Raw genomic sequence first — 24,006 nt, 5'->3', positions numbered from 1 at the left:
AAAGTTGGTGGTTATCGCGATTGAAACTGTAGTTAATTGTTTATTGTATTCCTTGTTTTGAAGAAGTATTAAAAACGTCAAGAGGGTAAGATTCTCTTACACACACTCTATATTGGAGGTTTGCTGTGTGAATAAAGACGTTTATATTTTCCAGTTACAGCTTCCACATGAGCCACATGGATTCACCGACAAGTGGAGGAGTTTTGCGATTGAAAGTCGGGTTTTACCAACATGTAGTCAGGTTTACCAATCGATGATCTGGTTAACCAATGGATGGTCAAGTTCCTTTGCTCCTTCAGGTGTGCCTGGCCATGAAGTAGAATTACCGACCAGATGAGGGAAATTACCGATGAGTGGTCCAGTTTACTGGTTGAGTGATCTAGTTTGTCAATTGTACGCCAGGTAGTTAGGTTTACTATCTACTGGTGGGGTTTAATGATGGGTGGTCTGTTCTGTCATTTATACACCAGGTAAACGGGTTTAGTGATTGAAGGTCCGGTTTACCGACGTGACTCCCGGGCCTGTTTCTCCCAGAGCGCCAGGGAAGCGGGGCCTGCCCCCACCGGCAGCAGGAGGCTACCCGAGCCTTTCCTCAGCCCGAACCCTACCCGTCTACGGGGCCGACCGCAGAGCGCCGTCCCGGCGGCCGCGGGGAGAGCTCAGGCCCGGGCAGAGCCGCGACCAACGCGCCATCCGCGCCCCCGCGTCCGCGCTCTCGCCAGGTGCTCGCGCCCATGGCCGTGCGGCCCGGCAACAGGCGGCTGGTGAGGACTGTGGCCCGGGGTTCGGGGGACGGGGGGGAATGGCGGCGACAAAGGGCCCGTTGTCCCGGAACTGTGGAGGGTGTCAGTGACTGGATCATGTCCGGGTCTGGACACGGGAAAAGTGACGGGGTACGGGCTGGGAGTGTCGGGCCTGGGACCCGGGGGAAGGCGTTGAGGATCGAGGGGGTAGGGGTGACAGGGCCCAGGACTTCGTGTGGATAGGGAGGGGTTACAGAGCCCCGGGGCCGGAATGGGGATTATAGAGCCCCGGAGCCGGCGGCAGGGCGTGGAGTAACGGGACCCCGGAGCTGGGGGAAGGCGGGCGTGCTAGAAGGACCTCAGAGCTGAGGGAAAAGGGAAGGGGGTAACAGGGACGGAGTGAGTGAAGGGGGTGTAACAGGGCTCGAGCCGGTGGAGGGGGCGATGGTTAACAAGGCCCCAGAGCTGGTGGAAAGGGGAACACGACCCTGGAGGGGGTGGGGAATGGAACTGAAGTGGGGTAATAGGGCATTGATGCAGAGAAAGGGGGGACATGACCCTGAAGCTGAAGTGGGATAATGGGGCACTGGTGCAGGGAAAAGGGGGGACAGGACCCTGAAGCTGAAGTGGGGTAACAGGATGCTGGTGTGAGGCAAGGGGTGGGCAACAGGACTCTGGAGCTGGAATGGGGTAACAGGACACTGGTGTGGGGAAAGAGGGGGCAACAAGATTCTGGAGCCAGGGAAAGGAAGGGGTATAACAGAACCCTGAAGCCAAGGGAAGAGGGGTGCTACAGGGCCCAGTTCCCTGTGAGTGAGTGGGGGGGGGGGGTTGTTGACAGTGCTCCAGGAGGGGTGGTAGTGATCAGTCAATCAAATGAAGTGAAACTACTTGATTTTTTTTTAAATGGAAACGTGCTTTGGGCTGGAATATGTTGGGTAATTCTGTCATAACTTCCAGCACCACAGACAAAATTCTGGAGGAACTCAGCGGGTTAGGCAGCATCTATGGAAATTAATAGACTGTTGACATTTCAGGCTGAGACCCTTTATCAAGATTGAAAAGGAAGGGAGAAGATGTTGGATTAAGAAGGTGGGAGAGGAGAAGACATGCTACAAGCTTATAGGTGAAGCCAGGTGGGTGGGGAGGGGGGATGAAGTAACAAGCTGGGAGGTGATAAGTGTAAAAGGCAAACTGCTGGAGAAGAATGAATCTGATGGAAGAGGAGAGTAGGTCATGAGAGAAAGGGGCACTGGGGGAGGTGATAGGCAGGAGAGGTGAGAGGAGAAGAGGTAAGAGGCCAGAGTGAGGAAATGAAGGGGAGGGGACATACTGGAAGTTAGAGAAATCTTTGTTTATGCCATTGGGTTGGATTTGCAGCACATCCTCTTTCCCCATCACTGTTTTGCCTGTTGATCTGAAATGCTCCTAGTTAGGCAATGTCTCTCTTTAGAAAATGTCACCCTTGTAATTCTTCCATGGACTCACTCCTCGTTTTAACTATAATCTTTTGAAGCCCTTCATCTTCTGTCAATGTGCTCTTTTCCATTTCTGGCTTCTTGATTATCCCTGAAAATCATCCCAAATGCAAAACACTATAGATGCTGGAAATGTGAAACGAAACGTGGTGATGCAAAGACAGCAACCTGAAATGTTAACATTTTTTTCCCATGATTATTCCCCAACTGCTGTTATGTACAGCATTTTCCAGTTTTAATCCTAAATTTAATGACTTGATTATGGGCTAATGTGTCTTCAGCCATCAAAGGCCCTCAGTTCTGGAGATCCCTCCATAAAACCTTGCTTCCCTTTGCCCCTTTTCACTCTTTGACCAAGGATTTGCTCATGCTCCCTAGTAAGTCTTTAAGATGGTCTGCATCAAATTTTGTGTGATAATATTGCTGTAAAATGGTTTTGACTTTTTCTACTTGAACGGTGCTGCATAGAAAGTGTGAAAATTTGGTGAGGGGAGGATCAGTGCTGTGTGTTGTAAAATAATTAAAAGCACTTTTTCCTTGCTCTGTACCCATGTGTACTTGTAATGGCCTTGTGAATTCCCCTCTCCATCAATTTTAACTACCACTCTGGGCATTTCAGCACTCAAAGTTTGCAGTTCCTTTGTAGAGTTAATTCTTAAACCTTCTTTATTGTGTTGCTTGTGTATAGAAAATTGTGTATAGACAAGGCAATATTGTCCAGGACCTGAAAGTTGTTCAGAGGAAGTCCTGAGATGCTTCGTGTTTATCTTTCACTTGTATGTAGTTTCTCTCCTTTCTGATGAAACCGTGCTGTTTATTATCTTGTTTTCAGTGTACATGAGCTCAGAATGATACGATGGAAAACGGGGGCTACCCCCTGCTGCCGGATACCATTCTCCTTGAAGTGTTCCAGAATCTGGAACACCAGGATGTCCTTGCGGCTGGCAGCACGTGCAGGCAATGGTACGGAGTGTCCCGTGATGATTTTCTGTGGAGGGATCTCTTTTATCGCTATTACAATGTGAATCGGTCAATCCCTCGACATCCAGGTTGGTCTCCAAATCCCTTTCTGGTTTTGATCATTCTGCAGCATAATTTGCGCTAATCCCATCTGTTTGTATTTGCCCATATCCCTCCTTCCTATCTGTGTACCTGTGTAAACTCTGTCAAATATTATAATTAATATACTATTTTTCCAATACTTTTAATTTGTAATATGATAAATTTGTTTTTGTATACCTCTATTGGGAATTTTCAATATGTATTTTTAGAAATTGTACACAGATGCCTAATTATCACATTTGCACTAAACAATTCATCGAGAGCAGCTGTCAGTTTAGATGGTTCTCTGTGGTAGGACTCCTCAAGATCTCAGAGAGATCAACTGCGGAAGGATAGAAGTAAAGGTTCAGTTGACCAGAGCCTTAGTCAGGTCCATACTAGATACTGAGTTACTATTAGGGTCGCATGTCTCACTGAAGAAGGTCTATGTACATTTATTATCAAAATACATATATGTCGCCATATACAACCGGAAGATTCATTTTCTTGTGGGCAATCACAGTAAATACAAGGAACGATAGAATCAATGAAAGACTGCTCCTGTCAGAACAACCAATGTGCAAAAGACACCAAACTGAGAAAATGCAAAAAGAAAGAACATAAAGTAGTAGTAGTAATAATAATAATAAGTAAGCAATAGATATTGAGAACATGAGGTGAAGAGTCCTTAAAAGTGAGTTGTGCGAACAGTTCATTGATGGGGCAAATGAAGTGAAGTTATCCTCTGGTTCGAGAGCCTGATGGATGAGGGGTAATAACTGTTCCTAAATCTGGTGGTATGGGTCCTGAGGCTCTTGCATCACCTTCCTGTTGGCAGGAGTGAGAAAAGGGCTTGACCTGGATGGTGGGGGTCCTTGATGATGGAGGCTGCTTTCCTGTGAGAGCGCTCAGTGGTGGGAGGGCTTTACTCGTGATGGGCTGGGCTGTATCCACTACTTTTGGTAGGCTTTCCCATTCAAGGGCATTGGTGTTTCCTTACCAAGCTCTGAATTTGTCAAGGCTTTAGATGACATGCTGAATGTTTGCAAACTTGTAAGAAAGTAGAGGCATTGTTGTGCTTTCTGCATAATAGCACTTAAGTGCTGGACCCAGTACAGATCCTCTGAAATGGTAACTTGAAATGAGGAATTTAAAGTTGCTGACCCGTTCCATCTGTGATCCCCTGATGAGGACTGGCTCATGAACCTCTGGTTTCCTCCTCCTGAAGTTAATAATCAGCTTCTTGGCCTTGCTGACATTGAGCGAGAGGTTGTTATTGTTGTGGCCCCACTCAGCCACTCATAGGAATGAGTAGGAAAGGAATAAAGAGAAACGGGCTTAATGAGGACAAATTGGATTAGCGTAGGTAGGCTTCCTGGTTGGCATTGACAAAATAGGCTGAAGAATATGTTTCTGTGCTGAGGGAGTCTATCAGGGAAGGTAGGGCTCTGGGAAACTTGCTCTGAAGAGGGGTAGATCAGCCATATTCATATTAAATGGAAGGGCTGGCTTGAGAGGCCTCGTGGCCTCTATTGGCAGTTGGGAAAAGTTGAGAGGTCTCTTGCTCCTACGTTATAATGTTGATTGTGGATTTAATGATCAGTGTTTGAGCTGTCTGAGTTATTTGTTCATTGGCACAGATAGTCTGATGAGTCCAATGATTAGGTTTCGGTAGTAGTCTGTATACTTGATGCCAAGCATTGACACAATCATGTGATAGGGAGGTGGATGTACTGAAATCAGAGCATTAGGGAATGAGTTCCAGATGAATCTAAATGTCACCTGTGTATGCTGTGTCTTTGGAAGCTTCATCTGCAGCAGAACTTCCTGCAGAATAGATACTTGTACCTTTGGAAAGAGCTTAAACTTTATTGATGTAAGCTAGAGCAGCCCTATTTAAAGAAGTTGAAAGTTCCTTTTTGTCATTTGTACATCAAAGCATACTGTGCAATATGTCATTTGTATCAGATGTGAGGAATGTACTGGAGAAAGTCTGAAAGCATCACTGTGCTTCCGAAGGCAGCAAAGCATGCCCACTACTTGCACACCCCAGCTAAATGTACGTCTTTGGAACGTGGGAGGAAGCTGGAACACCTGCAGCAATTGAGGAAGAACAGTCAAACTCCTTACATACCACAGCAGCAATCAAACCCTGCTCAATGATCGCTGGTGCTGTAAAGTTATTCTGCTAACCAACACAATACCCTGCCACCCCTCAAAGTTGGCAAATAGGTTAGTGTTTGTGAATAGTTTTCAGCCAGATTGCTGAGGACAACAGAGCACTAGCACTGTTGGTCAAATATTAAAGAGTTGGTTTTGAGTTAATTCAGCATCAGCAAAGAAAATGGTCACCTCCATGAAATGAGCTGAGTGATAGATATAAACAACAGGAATTCTGCAGATGCTGGAAATTCAAGCAACACACATCAAAGTTGCTGGTGAACGCAGCAGGCCAGGCAGCATCTGTAGGAAGAGGTGCAGTCGATGTTTCAGGCCGAGACCCTTCGTCAGGACTAACTGAAGGAAGAGACTCTTCCTTCAGTTAGTCCTGACGAAGGGTCTCGGCCTGAAACATCGACTGCACCTCTTCCTACAGATGCTGCCTGGCCTGCTGCGTTCACCAGCAACTTTGATGTGTGTTGCTTGAGTGATAGATATGATTGGATGAGATTGGTGTGGTATGTAAGGAGTTTGATGACGAGGAATAGATAGCAGTTTCCTAACTTTCTCCACGGCCCTTAGTGATGCGCCTTGGCCAGCACCCAGTCAGTTACTGTGTTTAGGCTTTCTAGAATAAATATTTATTACTTACTATGGGAAGTGGACAAAAGTGGTAGCAACATGATACAGGATAAAATCAAGAATCGATTGATGTGTTGTTGCACAGGGATCTGTTCTGAGACCCCTGATCTTTCTGATTTTTATATAGAACTTGGATGAGAAAGTGGGAGGGTGAGTTAGTAAGTCTGTAGATGACGCGAATGTTAGTGGAATTGTGGATGGTATAGAAGATTGTTGAAGGTTATAACAAGATATTGATAGGATGCAGAGCTGGGCTGAGAAGTGGCAGGTGGAGTTCAACCTGGAAAAGTGTGAAGTGTCTCATTTTGGAAAGTTGAATTTGAAGGCAGGATATCAGGTTAATGGCAGGATTCTTGGCAGTGTGGAGGAATGGGGGATCTTGGGGTTCACATCCATAGATCCTTAAATTTACCGTGCAAATTGACTGGATTGTTAAGAAGGTGTATGATTTGTTCACCTTCATTAGTTGGATGATTGAATTTAAGAGCCACAAGGTAATGTTGCAGCTCTGTAAAACCGTGGTTAGACCACACTTGGAATATTTTATTCAGTTATGGTAGACTCAATATAGGAAGGATGAGGATAGGAAGGTTTCAGAGCAGATGCAGAGGAAATTTACCTGGATGTTACTTAGATTAGAAAGTATGTCTACGTGGATGGGTTGAACGAGCTAGGGCTTTTCTCTGTGGAGGGAAGGAGGATGAGAAGTGACTTGATAAAGGTGTGCAAGATAAGAGGAATAGATAGTATATAGGCAGAAATGGCTGATACAAGGGATGTAATTTTAAGATGATGGGATGAAAATATAGGGGGGATGTCAGAGGTAGTTTTTTTTAACAGTGGTGGGTGCATGGAAACACTCTTCCACAGTTGGAGTTAGAAATAGATACATTAGGGGCACTTAAAAAACTTAGATAGGCACACAGAAAAATGGAGGGCTACGTAGGAGGAAAGGGGCTAGATTGATCTTGGAATAAAAGGTCAGCACAACATTGTGGGCTGAAGGGCTTGTACTGTGCTGTAGTGCTGTACGTCCTCTGTTAAGTTCTTTGTGCCCATTTTGAAAATAGGAAGTGACGTAGGAACTGTTCCACTGGTCAGGATGTACTGTGTCAAAGTGATGGACTGAAGACAGACTGAAATGAAAATTAAGCCAGCATCATTGGTAAAGAATAGGCAAAGGATAGGCACAAAAGGCAGGGTGGAAAATCTAGGGGGAAGAACAGACAGGAATTATCATTATAGTCAGTCCATATTGAAATCTTCTGTTTTCAATTGTAAACAGTTCATTAGGGGTCTACTCCATTTGACAGTGCATTTTGGTGTTATGTATTTTGTGGCACATTTATAAACCAGATCAGTGGCAGGAAGGCACTCGGGTATTACAGCTGCCCCAGCATTGTTGCTCTGACCTACTTCCTACAAATCACAGATGAGTGATTTTGGTGCTTTTCTTTTCCCTCACTCACTGGACTGTTGCTATCTCTGATTTACCCAGTTGGTGCAAAATTAAAATTGTAACAAAGATAAGGTCAGGGAACCAAGTCATCATAAATGTTCCACTGATTGATACCTATCGTGATCCTTTCCCTCCCACCTTGTACCCCTTTCCCTCCTCCCACTTTATTCTGACTTTGTCCCCCTTCCTTTCCAGTTCTGATGAAGGGTCTCAGCCCGAAATGTTGACTGTTTATTCCTCTCCATAGATGCTGCCTGACCTTCTGCCAGCATTTTTCGTGTGCGACTCTGGATTTCCAGCTTCTGCAGAATTTCTTGTGTTTATGATTTGCAATGTCACATCCAGGATAATAAGTTTGTGCTAACATTTTGTCTTACAGCTGCTACTTCATGGCTGGGTGAGTTCCGTAGGCTGTATGATACAATTCCCTGTGTGCAGGTGGCAACTCTGAAGGAACATCGAGACCAAGTCTTGCATGTCAGCTTTTCTCACAATGGCTACTTATTTGGCTCTTGCTCCAAGGACTGTTTTGTCAAGGTAGGAGCTCTTTTCCTTTGAAGGTCTTGTCTCTCCCCTTTGGAGTCCCTTTCCATCAGCTGGTCCTAGCTCTCTTTCGCTTTTCCCACCCACTCCCTGTAACCAAGAGACCCAGCTTAAACCCTTACACTCCCCCCCCCACCCCCCTCCCCTTGCCTAATGCGGGGTTTGGATCCAAAACATCGAAAATCCCTTTCTTCCCACAGATGCTGCTTGACCTGCTGAGTTCCTCCAGTAGATTGCTTGCTACACCAATTCTCTCTTGCTTCCTCTTCCGTTGGCCCTAGCTTTCTTTTGCTCACCCTCCCCACCAAAGTACCCACTTCCTCTCCCAAAGTCACCAGCTTGCTCATATGATCATTATCAGAACCCATTTTCCTGATTACTTTGCCCATCACCAGAGATCTGTTGATCCAAAGAAATTTATTTCCCAATAATATTCATCATCATTATGTGCTGTATCATAAAATGTGGGCGATCATGGTCTTTGACCATGATAGTTCTTGTTAAAATTTGCTACAGATGTGTTTTGCCATTTGCCTTCTTCTAGGCAGTGTATTTACAAGACGGGTGACCCTTGCCATTATCAATACTCATCAGAGATTGTCTGACTGGTGTCTGTGGTTGCATAACCAGGACCTGTGATGTGCTCATACGACCATCCACACCCACTCCCATGGCTTCACGTAACCCTGATCAGGAGGGGCTACATTTTGTCCAAGGGTGACCTGCAGGCTAGCGGAGGGAAGGAGCGCCTTACACCTCCTTTGGTTGAGTCATATCTCCACCCCACCACCTGTAACATTATCCTATCTTAATTTAATTTCCAGCTATTACCAAGAAAATTCCTTTGTACTATATTTCAGCCTGGTACTAATTTGTGTGATATATTAATGCCTGTAAGTTGGCACCTGCATTGGAGTTCTTTTATCAAGATGTATTTAGAAGCTTGTTAAGATCCAAGTTAACTCTGATTTTTCTCATTGATTTGTTCATGGGATGTGAGTGTCACTGGCTTGTTTTGTATTTATTGCTGCTGAATTGTTGAACTGTTTCAGTCAATAATGCTGCTATGTCCCTTGACTACATAGAGATTATATATTGCCTTCCTTGAATAATATTAGTGAACTAGGTGGGTTCACTGATTCTTTGTTGTTCCCTACTAATGATATCATCTATTAATTTACTTAATCAAACTTCCCAGAAAATTCAACATTAACTAACCACTGTGCTGCCGTGCCCCAAAGCTGTTTAAAGTGGTTCATAACACTACAGAATCGTTTCCTGTTACCATGCGACTTCAAGGAAGTTGTTCACTGTTGTTTCAGGTTTGGAACAATGACCTGGAGATATCGGTGTTACATAGTGCTAATATGCGCCCTTACAATTGGAGCTACACCCAGTTCTCCCAATTCAATGCTGAAGACACCCTTCTCCTTGTCTCTGGAGTCTATATTGGGCCTCACAGTTCATCCTCTGGTGAAATCGCAGTCTTCAATCTAGGTACCTAATGTTTTATTTGCTTCCAGTTGGACTGTGATATGAATTAGCAGGATCTAAGACCATAAATTAGTGGCAGTTGGGAAAAGTTGAGAGAAAATGAGCCCAAGAGAGCAGGCTTGGACAATATCAGAACACTTGGAGGCCATGAGCACTTAATCACCAAGTCTATGGACCAAGTGTCAATAATCAAGATTAGTATAGATAGGTAGTTGATGGTCAGTATGCACAGGTGGGCTGAAGGGCCTGCTTCTGTGTTGTATGATTCCTGACATTCAGCTCCTCAGATCTGTTCTTGTTCATGCTGATGCATGCACCTCAATTTCATTTACCTATCTTTATTCCATACTACCCCGAGATATTTTGAACTACTAAAAGCCTTTTATTCTCGGCCTTGAAAGTACCTGTTGACTCTCAGCATCCGCGACTTCCTGAAGGCAGAGTTTCAGTGTTCTGTGACCACTTCCAGATCTCACCCCTGAATGGCCAAGCTTAATTTTTAAGATTTCTTTTCCCCTTTTCTGGATTCTGACACCATCCTATATATTAATTATTCATTTAAAAAAAAATTAAATTACCCCTTAAATCTCCTAAACTAAATGAATGCAAGCTAAGTTTATGGCATCAGTCCTCATGATATAACTGTCTTGGATCTGATTTAGAATCAAACCTAGGGGTAAAACCAGATGGGGCAATGCATGAGAACGGAGCAGACTGGAACAGGGTTTGAGAATGAGATAATCTACTGGTGAGACAGGACTGTTACTGAATTACACAGCTCTGGTGCTTGCAGGTAGAAGGCTATCACAGTATAACACTGGTTTGTGCTGCTGAGGGTGATTTTTTTAATATATATATTCAAAGTTGTAAGTGAACTTATGATCAAAATATGTATGCCACCATATACAACCCTGAGATTCATTCTCTTGTGGATGTACTCAATAAGTCTGTAATAGAATATGAAATATAATAGAATCAATGAAAAACCAACTGGTTGAGTGTTCAACCAGTGTGCAAAGCCAAACAATACAAAAGTAAAGATTTAATAATAAATAAATAAGCAATAAATATCGATAACGTAAGATGAACAGTACTCAAAAGTGAGTCCATAGGTTGTGGGAACATTTCAGTGATGGGGCAAGTGGAGTTGAGGCTGATGATTGAGAGGGTAATAACTGTTCCTGAACCTGGTGGCGTGCGTCTTGAGGATTCTGTACCTTCCTGATGGCAGTGAGAACAGAGCGTATCCTGAGTGGTGGAGGTCCCTGATGATGGCTGCTGCTTTCCTGAAACAACGCTTTGTGTAGATGTGCTCAGTGGTGGGAAGAGCTTTAACTGTGTTGACTGAGCCGTATCCACTACCTTTTGTAAGATTTTCTATTTGTGGCATTGGCGTTTCCATACCAGGCTGTAATGCAGTCAGTCAATATGCTCTCCACTAGACATTTATAGAAGTTTGTCAAAGTTTTAGATGTCGTGCCGAATCTTCGCAAATTCCTAAGGAAATAGAGGCACTGACATGCTTCATTCATAATTGAACTTTTGCTCTGGGCTGAGGATAGGTCCTCCAAAATGATAACACTGAGGAATTTAAAGTTGCTGACCCACTCCACCCCTATCCTCCGATGGGATCTGGCTCGTAGACTTGTTTTCTCTTCCTGAAGTCAATAATCAGCTCCTTGGTCTTGCTGACATGAGTAAGAGGTTGTTGTTGTGGAGCCACACAGCCAGATTTTCAGTCTCCCTCCTAGATACTGATTCATGACGACCTTTTATTCAGCCTACAGTAGTGATGTTGTCAGCAAGCTTGAATATGGCATCGGAGCTGTGCTTAGCCACACAGTGATAAGTGCAAAGCAAGTACAGCAGGGGGTTAAGTACACAACCTTGTGGGGCACCTGTGCTAACGGAGATTGTGGAGGAGATGCTGCCAATCTGAACTGACTGGCATCTGCTAGTGAAGGGATCGAGGATCCAACTATACAAGGAGGTGTTGAGGCCAAGGTCTTGAAGCTCATTGATTAGTTTAGAGGGGATAATGATATTGAATTCTGAGTTGCAGATAAGAGCATCCTGATGTACGCATCTTTGCTGTCCAGATACTCTAGGGTTGAATGAAAAACCAATAAGATGACATCTACTGTGGACCTGGTTCTCTGTTAGGATCCAAGTCGCTTCTCAGGCAGGAGTTGATATATTTCGTTACCAACTTCTCAAACCACTTCATTACTGTGGACACAAAATAATCTGCAGATGCTGGGGTCTGACGAAGGGTTCCGGCCCGAAACGTCGACCAATCTTTTCCACAGATGCTGCCCGACCTGCTGAGTTTCTCCAGTGTGTTGTGAGTGTTGCTTATTACTGTGGATGCAAGTTCTATTGGACAATAGTCACTGAAGCAGATAACTATGTCTTCTTACCACTGGTACGTGAAGTCTGCTTGTAGCAGGTGGGTATGTTAGACTGCCAAAGCGAGAGACTAAGGATCTCAGTGAACACTCCAGCTAGTTTATCAGTGCAGGTCTTTAGTACTTGCTCAGATACCCCATCTAGTACGGATGCTTTTCATGGGTTCACCTTCCTAAAGGCTAGTTGCATGTCAGCCTCAAAGACTGAAATCACAGGATCATCAGTGACTGCGGCAGTTTGTGATGGTTCCTTCATATTTTGACAGTCAAAGCAAGCATAGAAGGTATTGAGCTCATTTGGAAGTGAAGCTCTGTTGTCACCTAGGTTGCTTGATTTACTTTATAAAGGGTGATAGTATTCAAGCCCTGTCACGACTTGTTCATTATTAAGTTGTAAATTATACTAGATTGCAATGCAGGTCTCTCACGTTGTTTTTGTTATTTAGAAATGGGTGGATTGCTGATAAAACCAGCATTTGTTGTCTCTCCCTAAATTCCTTGAGCCAACATCTTGAAGAACTGTTGCTCACCTTTGAGTGAGAGTACTCTCACAGCTCTGTTCAGTAGAGTGCCAGGATTTAAAGCCAGTAACACTGGAGCAGCAGGTGATGTACATCATCCTGACTTGGAAATATGATTGGAAAGAAACTTGCATCTTTGCGGTGTACCTTTGTCTCTTCTCTACGTCTCCTTTGTTGTAGAGTTTGTGTCTGGGAGGTGCTGACTGAGCAGCCTAAGTGCTGGTGTGGAGGGATTTACTGTTCAGAAAACTAGAAAAGTTGTCAGTCTGACAGCTCTTTTGTGCTGGATGGTATCATACTACTTGGCAGTTGTTGGAGCTGCACTCATTCAGGCAGTTGGAAAGTTTTCTATCACACACTTGCCTTGTTCCTTATTCATGGGGGAAGGGCCTACAGGTGTCAGGAGGCAAGTCATTTCTGTCTGATACCCTTTTGGCTGTTATAAGAGTCTCAAACAGGCCCATCAGCCCACCTAGTCAGTGCCAAACCACTTAAAGTGCCTCCTCCCATCGATCTGCGCCTACACCATAACCCTTCATGCCCCTGCCATCCACTTACCTGTTCAAACTTCTATTAAATGTTGACGTCAAGCTTGCATGCACCACTTGCCCTGGCAGCTCGTTCTACACTCTCATGTCCCTCTGAGTGAAGAAGTTTCCCCTCATGTTCCTCTTAAACTTTTTCCCTTTCACCCTTAACCCATGACCTCTTTTAGTCCCACCCAACCTCAGTGGGGAGAAAAGATGGCAGATCTACTTCTGGACAGGTCTCCAGATGAACCTCCATTTACATGTGTAGGAGTGGACTACTGTGGACCTTCTGAAGTGAAGAGCAGGAGTACAGTCAAGAAGCACTCTTCACCTTTCTACTTCTTTAGCTCTATAAGCTGTTCACATCAAAGTGGTATCTTCTTTAGACAGATTCCTTTGTTAATGCACTTTGCTTTATAGCAAGATGAGGAAAGGTTCATGAACTGTACTCCGATACTGCAACAAACTTTGTTGGAACTGAGTGAGAGTTGTGAGAAGCCATTGAAAAGTGAAATTATTCATGGATCAAGTAATGTCCTTCTTCAAAAAGCAGTTAAGTGGATTTTCAACCCCTGCCTAGTTCACATTATTGAGGAACGTGGAAAAGATTGATTAGGTTTTTACAAAAGGTCCTGAATTCCACCACGAAGGTACAGAATCTTGACAGAGGTTTTCCACACAGTACTTTGTGAAGTAGAAGCCATTGTAATATTAATGTCAATTATCGATGGTCGTCCAATTGCTAAATCATTCTCCAATCCCAATGATTTGGAAGTACTAATACTCAATCTTCTGTTGTTTCTGATAACCTTACCATCCCTATCACCAGGATAGTTCCAAAAGGAAGACATTGATGCTCATAGGTGGAAGCAGGTCCAATACATGTCTAACTTGTTTTTGAAATGGTGGGTCAAGGTGTATTTACCACTTATAGGAACTTCAGAAGTGGTCAGGTATAAAATGCAATTTCCTCCCAGAAGACACTGTGCATAGTTGATGACACAGTACCTCACAGTTCATGGATTGTGGGAAGAGTCATTCAAGTCTTTCCACGGGGAATGATTTTTAATTTTTGTTGACTAATTGGAACATTATTAGACTGCTTATTACATTCAAATGAGCTAACTTTGCTAATTGGAACACTAATTTAGTTTGGCTGCTTAGTTATATCACTAATTAGAATGCTTAGTTATGCTGATTTGAATGTTAAGATCGCTATATTGCTAATTTAGCTTTGTTAGTTTTTTGTCATTGTAAGATCGCTCATCTTTGCAGAAATCATAAAGGATTGAACATTTTTTTTTGGTTTGTAACATTGTTATTTGGAAGTGCATCATACAGCGTTGATTACCCTGGCTTAGTCTCTCACCAGCTTTGGTTTCTTCTCAAATAACCACCATAATTGGTTTGATATGCCCGACCACGCACAAAGCTGTGCTGACTATCCCTAATCAGTCTATCTATCTAAATACTCGTATATCCAATCCCTTGGAGTAGCTTTCAATAACTTTCACACTACTGACGTCAGGCTCACAGCCCTATAATTTCCTGGTTTATTTTTAGAGCCTTTCTTAAACAGCAGAACCGCATTAGCTGTCCTCCAATCCTCCGGTACTTCACCTGTTGCTAAGGAGGATTTAAATATCTCCAGTAGGGCCCCTGCAATTTCAGCACTTGTCTTCTACAGGGTCCGAGGGTACACCTTGTCAGGTCCTGGGGATTTATCCACCCTAGTTTGCCTCAAGACAGCAAACACCTTCTCTGTAATCTGTGTACCTTGCTGCTGCTTTGCCTCACTTCTATAGACTCTGTGTCCATCTCCTGAGTAAATACAAATGCAAAAAAACCATTTAAGATCTCCACCATCTCTTTTGACTCCATGCATAGATTACCATTCTGATCTTCTGAAAACCAAATTTCTCCCTTATAGTCCTTTTGTTTGTAACGTATCTGTTGTCATCAAAATTAGACTTTCTTCAATTTAGGTCTGGTGCCGGGTTAAGATTCTATCTATTTGCATATTTACTTTAATGATATTATGATCACTAGATGCAAGATGCTCCTCTACACAAACCTCTGTCGCCTGCCCTGTCTCATTCACTAATAGGAGATGGTATCGCACACTCTCTCGTTGGGACTTCTATATACTGATTAAGGAAACTTCCCTGAACACATTTGCTAATCTCTGTCCTTTTACAGTATGGAAGTCCCAGTCAATATGTGAAAAGTTAAAATAACCTACTATAACAACCTTGTGTTTCTTGCAACAGTCTGCGAGCCATCTACAAATTTGCTTCTCCAAATCCAACGGACTGTTAAGTGGTCTATAATATAGCCCCACTAACATAGTCATACTTTTCTTATTCCTCAGTTCCACCCATAAAGCCTCACTAGCCAAGTTCTCCAGTCTGTCCTAACTGAGCACTGCTGTGATATTTTCCTTGACTAGTACACCACCCCTCCCCCTTTAAACCGTCCCGCTCCGTCGCATTTAAAGCAATGGAACCCTGGAATACTGATCTGCCAGTCCTGCCCCTTGTGGAGCCATACCTCACTAATGGCTACAATATCGTATTCCAAGTGTTGATCCATGTCCTGAGCTCATCTGCCTTTCCTATAATGTATCTTGAATTGACATATATGCAGCTCAGGACATTAGTCACACCATGCTCAATGTTTTGATTCCTGACATTGTCTGAGGTCTCCACAACCTCTCCACTATCTATCTGTTCTGGTATTCTGCTACCCATCCTCCTGCAACTCTGGTTTAAGCTCCCCCAAAGACCACACTACTTGCCTCTGCCTTATTTTAATTTGTTCGTTCTTTCAATCAATCTCGATCGTTGAATAACTGCTTCTCAAAACACCAAACTGCTGCAAATCTATTCCTTATGTACTCAATTGGCAAAGTTGTATGTTCCAAATAACTTTGTGGCCAGTGGTAACCCTAGGTTGTTACTGGTCAGAGAGCCAGTGATGGTAATACCTTTAAATAGCAAGGAATGTGGCGGCTTTTGTTTCATTTTTTTGTCTGGCAACGATATTAGATGCCACTTAGCCCACTACTAAACTTTGTTTTGACCATGTTGCATGTAGGCATGGACTGCTTCATTCCTGAGGAACTATGAATGAAATTAAACAGAGTATAATCAGGATCATATATTCCTACTTCTGACCTTGTTATGGAAGAAAGGTCATTGAGATCACAGAAGATGGTTGTGGCTGGAATATTGCCAGTTCCCTTAGGAACTTCTGCAGTTACGTCATAGGTTGGGATGTTTAACCTCCACCATTGCAACCATTTTCACTCTGTTAGTTAGAAATCCACCCAGTGGAAAATGTTTCCCTTAAATCACCTTGTTTTCAATATTATTGGTACTTCTTGATGATACACTCAGTTAATGTTGAATTAATATCAACATTAGTCACCGTCAACTCTTGGAAACTGCTTGGACAAGACTTTAATATGATATGGAGTCAAGTGGTCCTGTTTGCATGTTATTTGAGAGTGAGAGTCTATTACACCTTACAATGCTTTCCTGATGGTTGGGTCTATACTAATGAGATGTTAATTAACTGGATTGAATTTGTTTGATTTTTGCACATACCTTGGTGCTTTTCCAGATTGTTAGATATTTGGCAGTGTTAAAAATATATGGGAGGGAAATTTAAGGTAGTTCTAGAGCACAGGTTTTTAGGACTGTAACTGGGATATTTACTGGCCTTTGCTATATCCCGTGCTTTCAGCCACTTCCTGATTTCACATGGAATGAACTGAATTGGCTGAAATCTGGTTTAATGATGGTGAGTCCACAGAAGGTTCAGACGCATCTCTCTTGTGACTGTATAAAGTTATAAATGCTTTTGCCTTGTCCCTGATACTGTCATGCCAGACTGTTATGGGACGTGTTTTTTGAGTCGCTTTGTTCAGCTGTTACATTTGTTGCTACTATTCATGACTAGAAGTGGAAAAAGTATAGAACCTTGGTCTGATCCATTGGTTTTGGCATTGCTCGTCTCTGTAGTGTGTGCTTTCTGTCTTCTGTAGTGCAGTGTAGTGTATAATTTCACAGGATTGGTATCTTCTTGGATATACTTGCTGCTGATGATGATATTCCCTCCTTCTCATCAGCTCCCAGACTTGATAAAGTGAGGGATATGTTAGGCTATGGTGTTAAGATTAGTTAAATATAAATCCCCATTGTTCCACAGGGCCTCTTGTATAGCCAATACTTTCAAATGCTAAGGAGTTTTTCAGTGTGAGGGCAGGACTTTGTGTCCACAAGGATTGGTTAAACCTGTCAATACTGTTGTGGACAGATGCAACTGCAGCAGATGGATTGATGGGACAACATTTATGTTGGTTTGTCGTGTTCTCTAGATTCAATCTGTAAGAATCTTTCATCTCTCAGCCAGCACAGTCAGTGGGGCTTTACTGAACTACACTTGAAGTTCCCCACCAGGATTCATGTTGTGCTTTTGCTTCTCTCAGTGCTGTTTCCAAGTGGTATTGAATGTGGAGTAGCACTAGTTCATCAGCCAATGGAAGACAGAAGGTGTTTCCCTTGTCCTTGTTTGGCCTGATAGAATAAAACTTGGTGTTGAGGAGTTCCTTTTCTTTCCAGTTTCTAATTTTTTCATCACTGCTAGTTGATCCATTCTACCAGTGGGACAGGGCACATCCAGAAATGCTGATGGAAGAGTGTCAGGCATTTGCTGGAAGCTACATTTCTGTAACAAATACCATAGTAGGTCATTGTGGACTGGTTTGTGAGACAGCTGTCCCTTTTTAGGCATTGATCCTCAACTCTGGTACTTGGCTTCATGCTACTTGGGTTGTTTACTATTAATGGTTCCAGAGGATATTGGTATGTCATTGTATGGCACCGAGATATACTTGCAAGTATAGGTCTGCCTGCATAACATTGGTACAATACTGGTCTCTGTATAATATGATATGGCATACATCTGCTGGGTAATCCCTTGCCGTGGCAGAGCTCAGCTTTGGGAGTTGTGTATTGGGTATACAAGCAAAGTGGTATGCCTGATACCAGGCTTAGAAATATATTCCAATTCCAGAAGATACAAAAGCCTGACAGCACTTGCCACTGTACTTCAGGATAGCTTTTACCCCACTGTTAATAGACCATTTAATGGTTCCAACTACAATATGACTCTTGACCTTGGACTTGCAGTGCACCTTCTCTGTGGCTGTTACACTTTATTCTGCATTCTACTGCTGTTTTACCTTGCGCTGTATAGTGAATTGATTTGTATGAACATAGTGCAAGACAAGGTTTTTTTTCCACTTGTTTAAATACATTTGACAATACTAAACCAGCTCCAATTTCAATAGATTATCAATTCTGGGGATGATGGTCTGGGGGAAAAAAACATAAGTTGCTTTATTTTTTCTTGTAGTGAATTTGGAGGATTTTGCAGAGACTGTGTACTTGGAAGTGCAGGAAGAGCTGGTACTTGTGAATGTGAACAAGGTGTGTAGTCAGAATTGAGGAGTGGGAACATGGACAAATTTAAGGCTGGAGCATTTTACATGGTATGGTAATGGTGGCTGCCATACCACACAATAACTACAGAAAGTGCTGAGAATATTCAGTGGCTTGACCTTAATATTTCCAATATTTTATGTTTCTATTTCTGACCTCCAAATTCTGCAATATTTTGTTGATTGGTAGCAGTCTTCTTCTAAGGTATAGAGCTGTTTGGTATATGAACAGAACAATTGGGGACAGAATACTAGTGAGTATAGATTAGTCCCTCTGTAAACTGCAGTTTTGTACTGATGCCACTGTATAAAACTGAATAACATGTAGTTGGGGAAAGACTGTATTGAATTCAGTGTCATTTGATGCAAATACAATAAATTGGTTCAGTTAATTGGATTTGTTGTGCATTGTCATTTAAGACCTTCACAAATTGATGTTACAGTTAAAGAATGAGCACATTATCTCAAAAGAAAAAAGGAAGGGCACCTGAATGATGAAATAGAGGTTAAACTGAATTGTTTGGAAACCAGTGGGACAGGAAGAGGATATGTGGTTAACTAGTGGCCAACATAAAAGAAGACCCTGAAATCATTGATAGTCATGACATAAGGATTGAGTAGTCAAAGGAAGAGTAGAAGTTCCTGCCGAAGAGTTTAGGCCTGAAACATCGACTGTACTCTTTTCCTAGATGCTGCCTGGCCTGCAGAGTTCCTCCAGCATTTTGTGTGTATTGCTTGGATTTCCAGCATCTGCAGATTTTCTCTTGTTTGTGAGTGGAAGGTCACAGTTATCTTTTGTGGGTGGAGAGCATGGCTAAGGTATTAATTAAGGACTTTGATTCCTTGGTGATAAATTAAAAGGATGATAGTAACAAGAGGAAGTTGCAGAGAAATATAATCAAAGACTCCACCCACTGTGGCCATCCTCTTTTCACGCCTTTCCCATTGGACAGAAGATTCAAAAGCCTGAAAACAGGTACCACCAGTTCAAAAAGGCAACACGAGGAAATCTGCAGATGCTGGAGATTCAAGCAGCACACACAAAATGCTGGTGGAATGCAGCAGGCCAGGCAGCATTTTGTGTGTGTTACCAACAGTTCAAGGTCAGCTTCTATTCCATTGCTATCAGACTCTTGACTGGATCTTCTGTACAACAAGGTAGACTCTTGGCATTGTAACCTAACTCATTATAATCTTGTACTTTATCATTTATCTGCACTGCACTTTTTCAGTAGCTGTTACACTTTATTCTGCATTGTTATTGTTTTACCTTATTCTAGATCAATGCACAGTGTAATGATTTGATCTATATGCAAGATGAGCTTTTCTCTGAATCTTGGAACATGTGATGATAATAAACCAAGAACAATATCAAATTGTGTGCAATATTAGCAAGAATGGGAGGCAGCACTTGGAATGAATTAATCCTGGGATGTTGTGCAATGTAAAGGTAGAGGTCATGGAGGTCCTGACCAGCACGTTTACTTCAATTTGCTGGATTTGAACGCTTAATCTTCCTACTCAAAAGCAGTATGGGAATATCTTCACACAAAGACTGCAGCTATTCAAAATGATTCAGCATGACCCTGTTCAAGGGCAATGAAAGACGGACAATAAATGCCAGCAATGTCCACGTTTCAAAAGACATCTTCTAATACTTTGATATGTTGGTGGATCCAGAGGATTGGTGGTTTGTCAATTTTGCATTGATGTTCAAAAAGTGGTGGGGGGGGGGAGGGATTGTTCAACATAGAAATAAAATGGATGATTAATCAGTTTGAATAATTAATATCTTTAGGATTGAAATTATTTTATCTGCATTATATAATAAAATCAGTTGGAAATAAAGACAAAGTAAAATGATATGTTAAGAAATCTGGATGAGTTAATTCTTTACAGAATGTTTCTGTGGTTTGGACTACAATACATGAAAGAGCGGTGGAAGTAGATTCAAAAGTAACATTCAAATAAGACTGGATAAATGTCTAAAAACAGGCGAAGAGCTGGGGAGTGCAATTGGACAACTCTTTGAACAGCCTCTGTTAGTGGAGTATAATTGTATAATTTAATGAATGCTGTGTTTTCCACACATTCCCATTATTCCTGCCTTTGTTCTCTACTTCCAGATGACTTCACGTTGCTGTCCCGAGTGAGGAATAAACCCTATGATGTCTTTGGTTGTTGGTTAAATGAAACACATTTAATCTCTGGGAACCTGCACTGGATTGGGAATATGACATCTTGTTCGGTGCTCTGGTTAAACAAAGCCTATCAGGTGAAGACACAGTAAATCTTGCCCACCTTTAACAACTAAAACCTATTTTTGAGCTAAAATATGGATAGATTGGGACATGTTATATTTTATGTTTCTGGTGCTGAATTCAGAAATCTGTAGATGATGAGAGTAAGTGAGACAGGCCCTCATCACAAGGACAAGTCATAGAGCAGTGATTTTCAACCTAAGGTATGTGACTCCCTCAGGGAGTATGGGGTGGGAGATGCATTATCAAAGATTATTACAGCTCCATTAGATTTTTGTAGTGCTAAGGTAATTTAGTTTAAAAATTCGCAAATATTCCTGATAAGACCTAGAAGCAGGAGTAGGCTGTTTAGTCCATCGAGTGTGCTCCATCGTGGCTGATTTATTATCTTTCTCAACCCCATTCTCCTGCTTACTCCCCATAACTTTTGACGTCCTAATTAATTGAGAACCTATCAACCTCTGATGTAAATATACCTAATAACTTGACCTGCACAGCCATCTGTGCCAAAGAATTCCACAGATTCACCACCCTCTGGCTAAAGAAATTTTCCTCATCTTTGTTCTAAATGGCTATCCCTCAATTCTGAGGTTGTGTCCTTTAGTCCTAGTCTCTCCCATTACATGAAACATCTGCCCCATGTCCACTTCATCCAGACCTTTCAATTCAATAAGTTTCAATGATATATCCCCTCATTCTTCTAAAGTCCAGCAAGTACAGGCCCAGAGCCATCAAACACTCTTCATATGTTAACCCTTTCATTCCTAGGATCAGTCTCATGAACCTCCTCTGGACTCTTTTCCAATGCCAACATATCTTTTCTTAGATAAGGGGCCCAAAACTGCTCACGATACACCAAGTGCAGTCTGACCAATGCCTTGTAAAGCCTCAGCATTGCGTTCTTGCTTTTCTATTCTAGTCATCTCAAAATTAATGCTAATATTGCATTTGTCTTCCTTACTGTTGACTCAACCTGCAGGTTAACCTTTAGGGTATTCCGCACATGGACTGCCAAGTCCCTCTGTACCTCCCGATTTTTGCATTTTATCCCCATTTACAAAGTAGTCCGCACCTTTATTCCTTCTGCCAAAGTTCATGGCTGTGCACTTCCCTACATTATATTCCATCTGCCATTTCTTTGCCCATTCCCATCTAACTCTTTGACATACATAGAGAGAGTGCAGAGGAGATTTACAAGGATGTTGCCTGAATTGGAGGGCATACCTTATGAGAATAGGTTGAGTGTACTTGGCCTTTTCTCCTTGGAGTGATGGAGGATGAGAGGTGACCTGATAGAGGTGTATAAGATGATGAGGGGCATTGATTGTGTGGATAGCCAGAGGCTTTTCCCAGGGCTGAAATGGCTAACATGAGGGGACATAGTTTTAAGGTGCTTGGAAATGGGTACCAAGGGGATGTCAGGGTTAAGTTTTTCATATGAAGAGTGGTGTGTGCATGGAATGCACTGCCGCGGTGGTGGTGAAGTGGAGCCTCTTAGATAGGTACATGGAGTTCAGAAAAATAAAGGGCTATGGACGAGGGAAATTCTAGGCAGTTTCTAGAATAGGTTGCATGGTCGGCACAACATTGTGGGCCAAAGGGCCTGTAATGTGTTGTAAATTTTTATGTTCTGTATGTTCTATACAAGTTGAAAAGAAGAGGTCCCAACACCGACCTCTGCAGCACACCAGTAATCACCGGCTACCAACCAGAAAAGGCCCTTTTTTATTCCCACTCTTTGCCTCCTGCCAGTCAGCCAATCTAGTACTTTTCCTGTAATACCATGGGCTCTTGAATTTGTGAAATAGACTCATTCTAGTTTTCATAATCATTCATTGCTTTGTCTGTCAGTATCTCTGTAATCTTTCACAGCCAGTATTGGTGGCTGCACCTGAAGCAGCTTAAACTAAGATCAAGAGTTCACTTGCTAAAGCACATTATCCCTTCTCCTTCAAGACACTTCTCTGTTGTTGGTCCAAGAGTCATAAATAAATTGGAATGGCATGGTATTGCAGTGGTTAGCGCAGTGCTTTACGGTGCCAGTGATGTGGGTTCAATTCCTGCTGCTGCCTGTAAGGAATTTGTGCGTTCTCTCAGTGACTGCATGGGTTACGTCTGGATGCTCCGGTTTCCTCACACAGACATACTGATCGGTAGATTAGTTGGTCATTGTAAATTGTCCTGTGATTAGGCTAGGATTATACTGGGGCATTTGTGAGCGGCATGGCTTGAAGGGCCTATTCTGCACTGTATCTCAATAAATAAATAGCATTTTTTTAGGCATCCGTTAGTCCCATGAGACCTTGGATTTGTGCCTTGGAAAGTTTCCAAGTAAATAGCATTATACAGTACAGAAATAGATTCTTAGTCCCAACTGACCAACCAAGATTCTAATCTAAGCTGATCCTATTTGTCTGTATTTGGCCCATCTCCCTCAAAACATTTCCTATTTATCGTATGTTCTAAGTGCCTTTTAATTGTTGTTAATGTACCTACCTCAACTATTTCCTCTGGCAGCTCATTCCACACTCTGGGTGCAAAGATTTCCCTCCTGTTTCAATTAAATCTTTCCCCTCTCGCCTTAAACTTGTGTCCCCTAGTTCTTGATTTTCCTAACTCTCAGAAAAAGACTGAGTGCAGTCACTCAATCTGTGTCTGTCATGGTTTTATATAGTTCTATAAGATCACCACGTGTGGGCACGTGGCCAAGTGGTTAAGGCATTGGACTAGCAATCTGAAGGTCGTGAGTTCGAGCCCCAGCTGAGGGAACGTGTTGTCTCCTTGAACAAGGCACTTAATCACACATTGCTCTGCGACGACTCTGGTGCCAAGCTGTATGGGTCCTAATTCCCTTCCCTTGGACAACATTGGTGACCCGGAGAGGGGAGACTTGCAGCATGGTCTTCCATACAACCTTGCCCAGTGAAGATCTTCCAGGTACAGGTCCATGGTCTCGCAAGACTAACGGATGCCTTTATTTATAAGATCACCCATCTTTTCCAATGCTTCAATGAAAACACACCTGATGAACCTCTCTCCATAACTCAGGACCTTGAGCCCCATTCTCATAAATCTCCTCTGCATTCTTTCCAGTTTAGTGGCATTTTTCCGGAGTGACCAAAACTGAACAGACTATTCCAACCACACCAGCGTCTTGTCCTGGAGTAATTTAAACTATAGAAAATGAACAGGTTCCTGGTTAAATACTGAATGAGTAACA

General features: G+C 42.7%; 1 protein-coding gene across 4 annotated transcripts in view; it reads left to right on the top strand.

Annotated features, from left to right (window-relative positions):
• The first annotated feature begins 270 nt into the window (after window positions 1–270).
• Window positions 271–24,006, top strand: part of fbxw5 (F-box and WD repeat domain containing 5) — a 41,364-nt gene continuing 17,628 nt past the window's right edge. Inside the window, exons 1-5 of one of the 4 annotated variants that reach the window (XM_063073192.1) lie at window positions 271–402; window positions 3,054–3,270; window positions 7,903–8,060; window positions 9,389–9,563; window positions 20,652–20,800. In XM_063073192.1, the coding sequence (XP_062929262.1) occupies window positions 3,078–3,270; window positions 7,903–8,060; window positions 9,389–9,563; window positions 20,652–20,800 (675 nt within the window). In that variant the 5' untranslated portion in view covers window positions 271–402; window positions 3,054–3,077. Of the gene's footprint in view, window positions 403–550; window positions 765–875; window positions 894–1,797; window positions 1,880–3,053; window positions 3,271–7,902; window positions 8,061–9,388; window positions 9,564–20,651; window positions 20,801–24,006 lie in introns of those variants that run through there. The other 3 variants (XM_063073191.1, XM_063073194.1, XM_063073193.1) reach the window with 3 other exon arrangements.

The sequence above is a fragment of the Mobula hypostoma genome, chromosome 21 (genome assembly GCF_963921235.1).
Source record: "Mobula hypostoma chromosome 21, sMobHyp1.1, whole genome shotgun sequence".
Classification (NCBI taxonomy): Eukaryota; Metazoa; Chordata; class Chondrichthyes; order Myliobatiformes; family Myliobatidae; genus Mobula; species Mobula hypostoma.
This window is presented reverse-complemented; position numbering and strand designations above follow the sequence as displayed.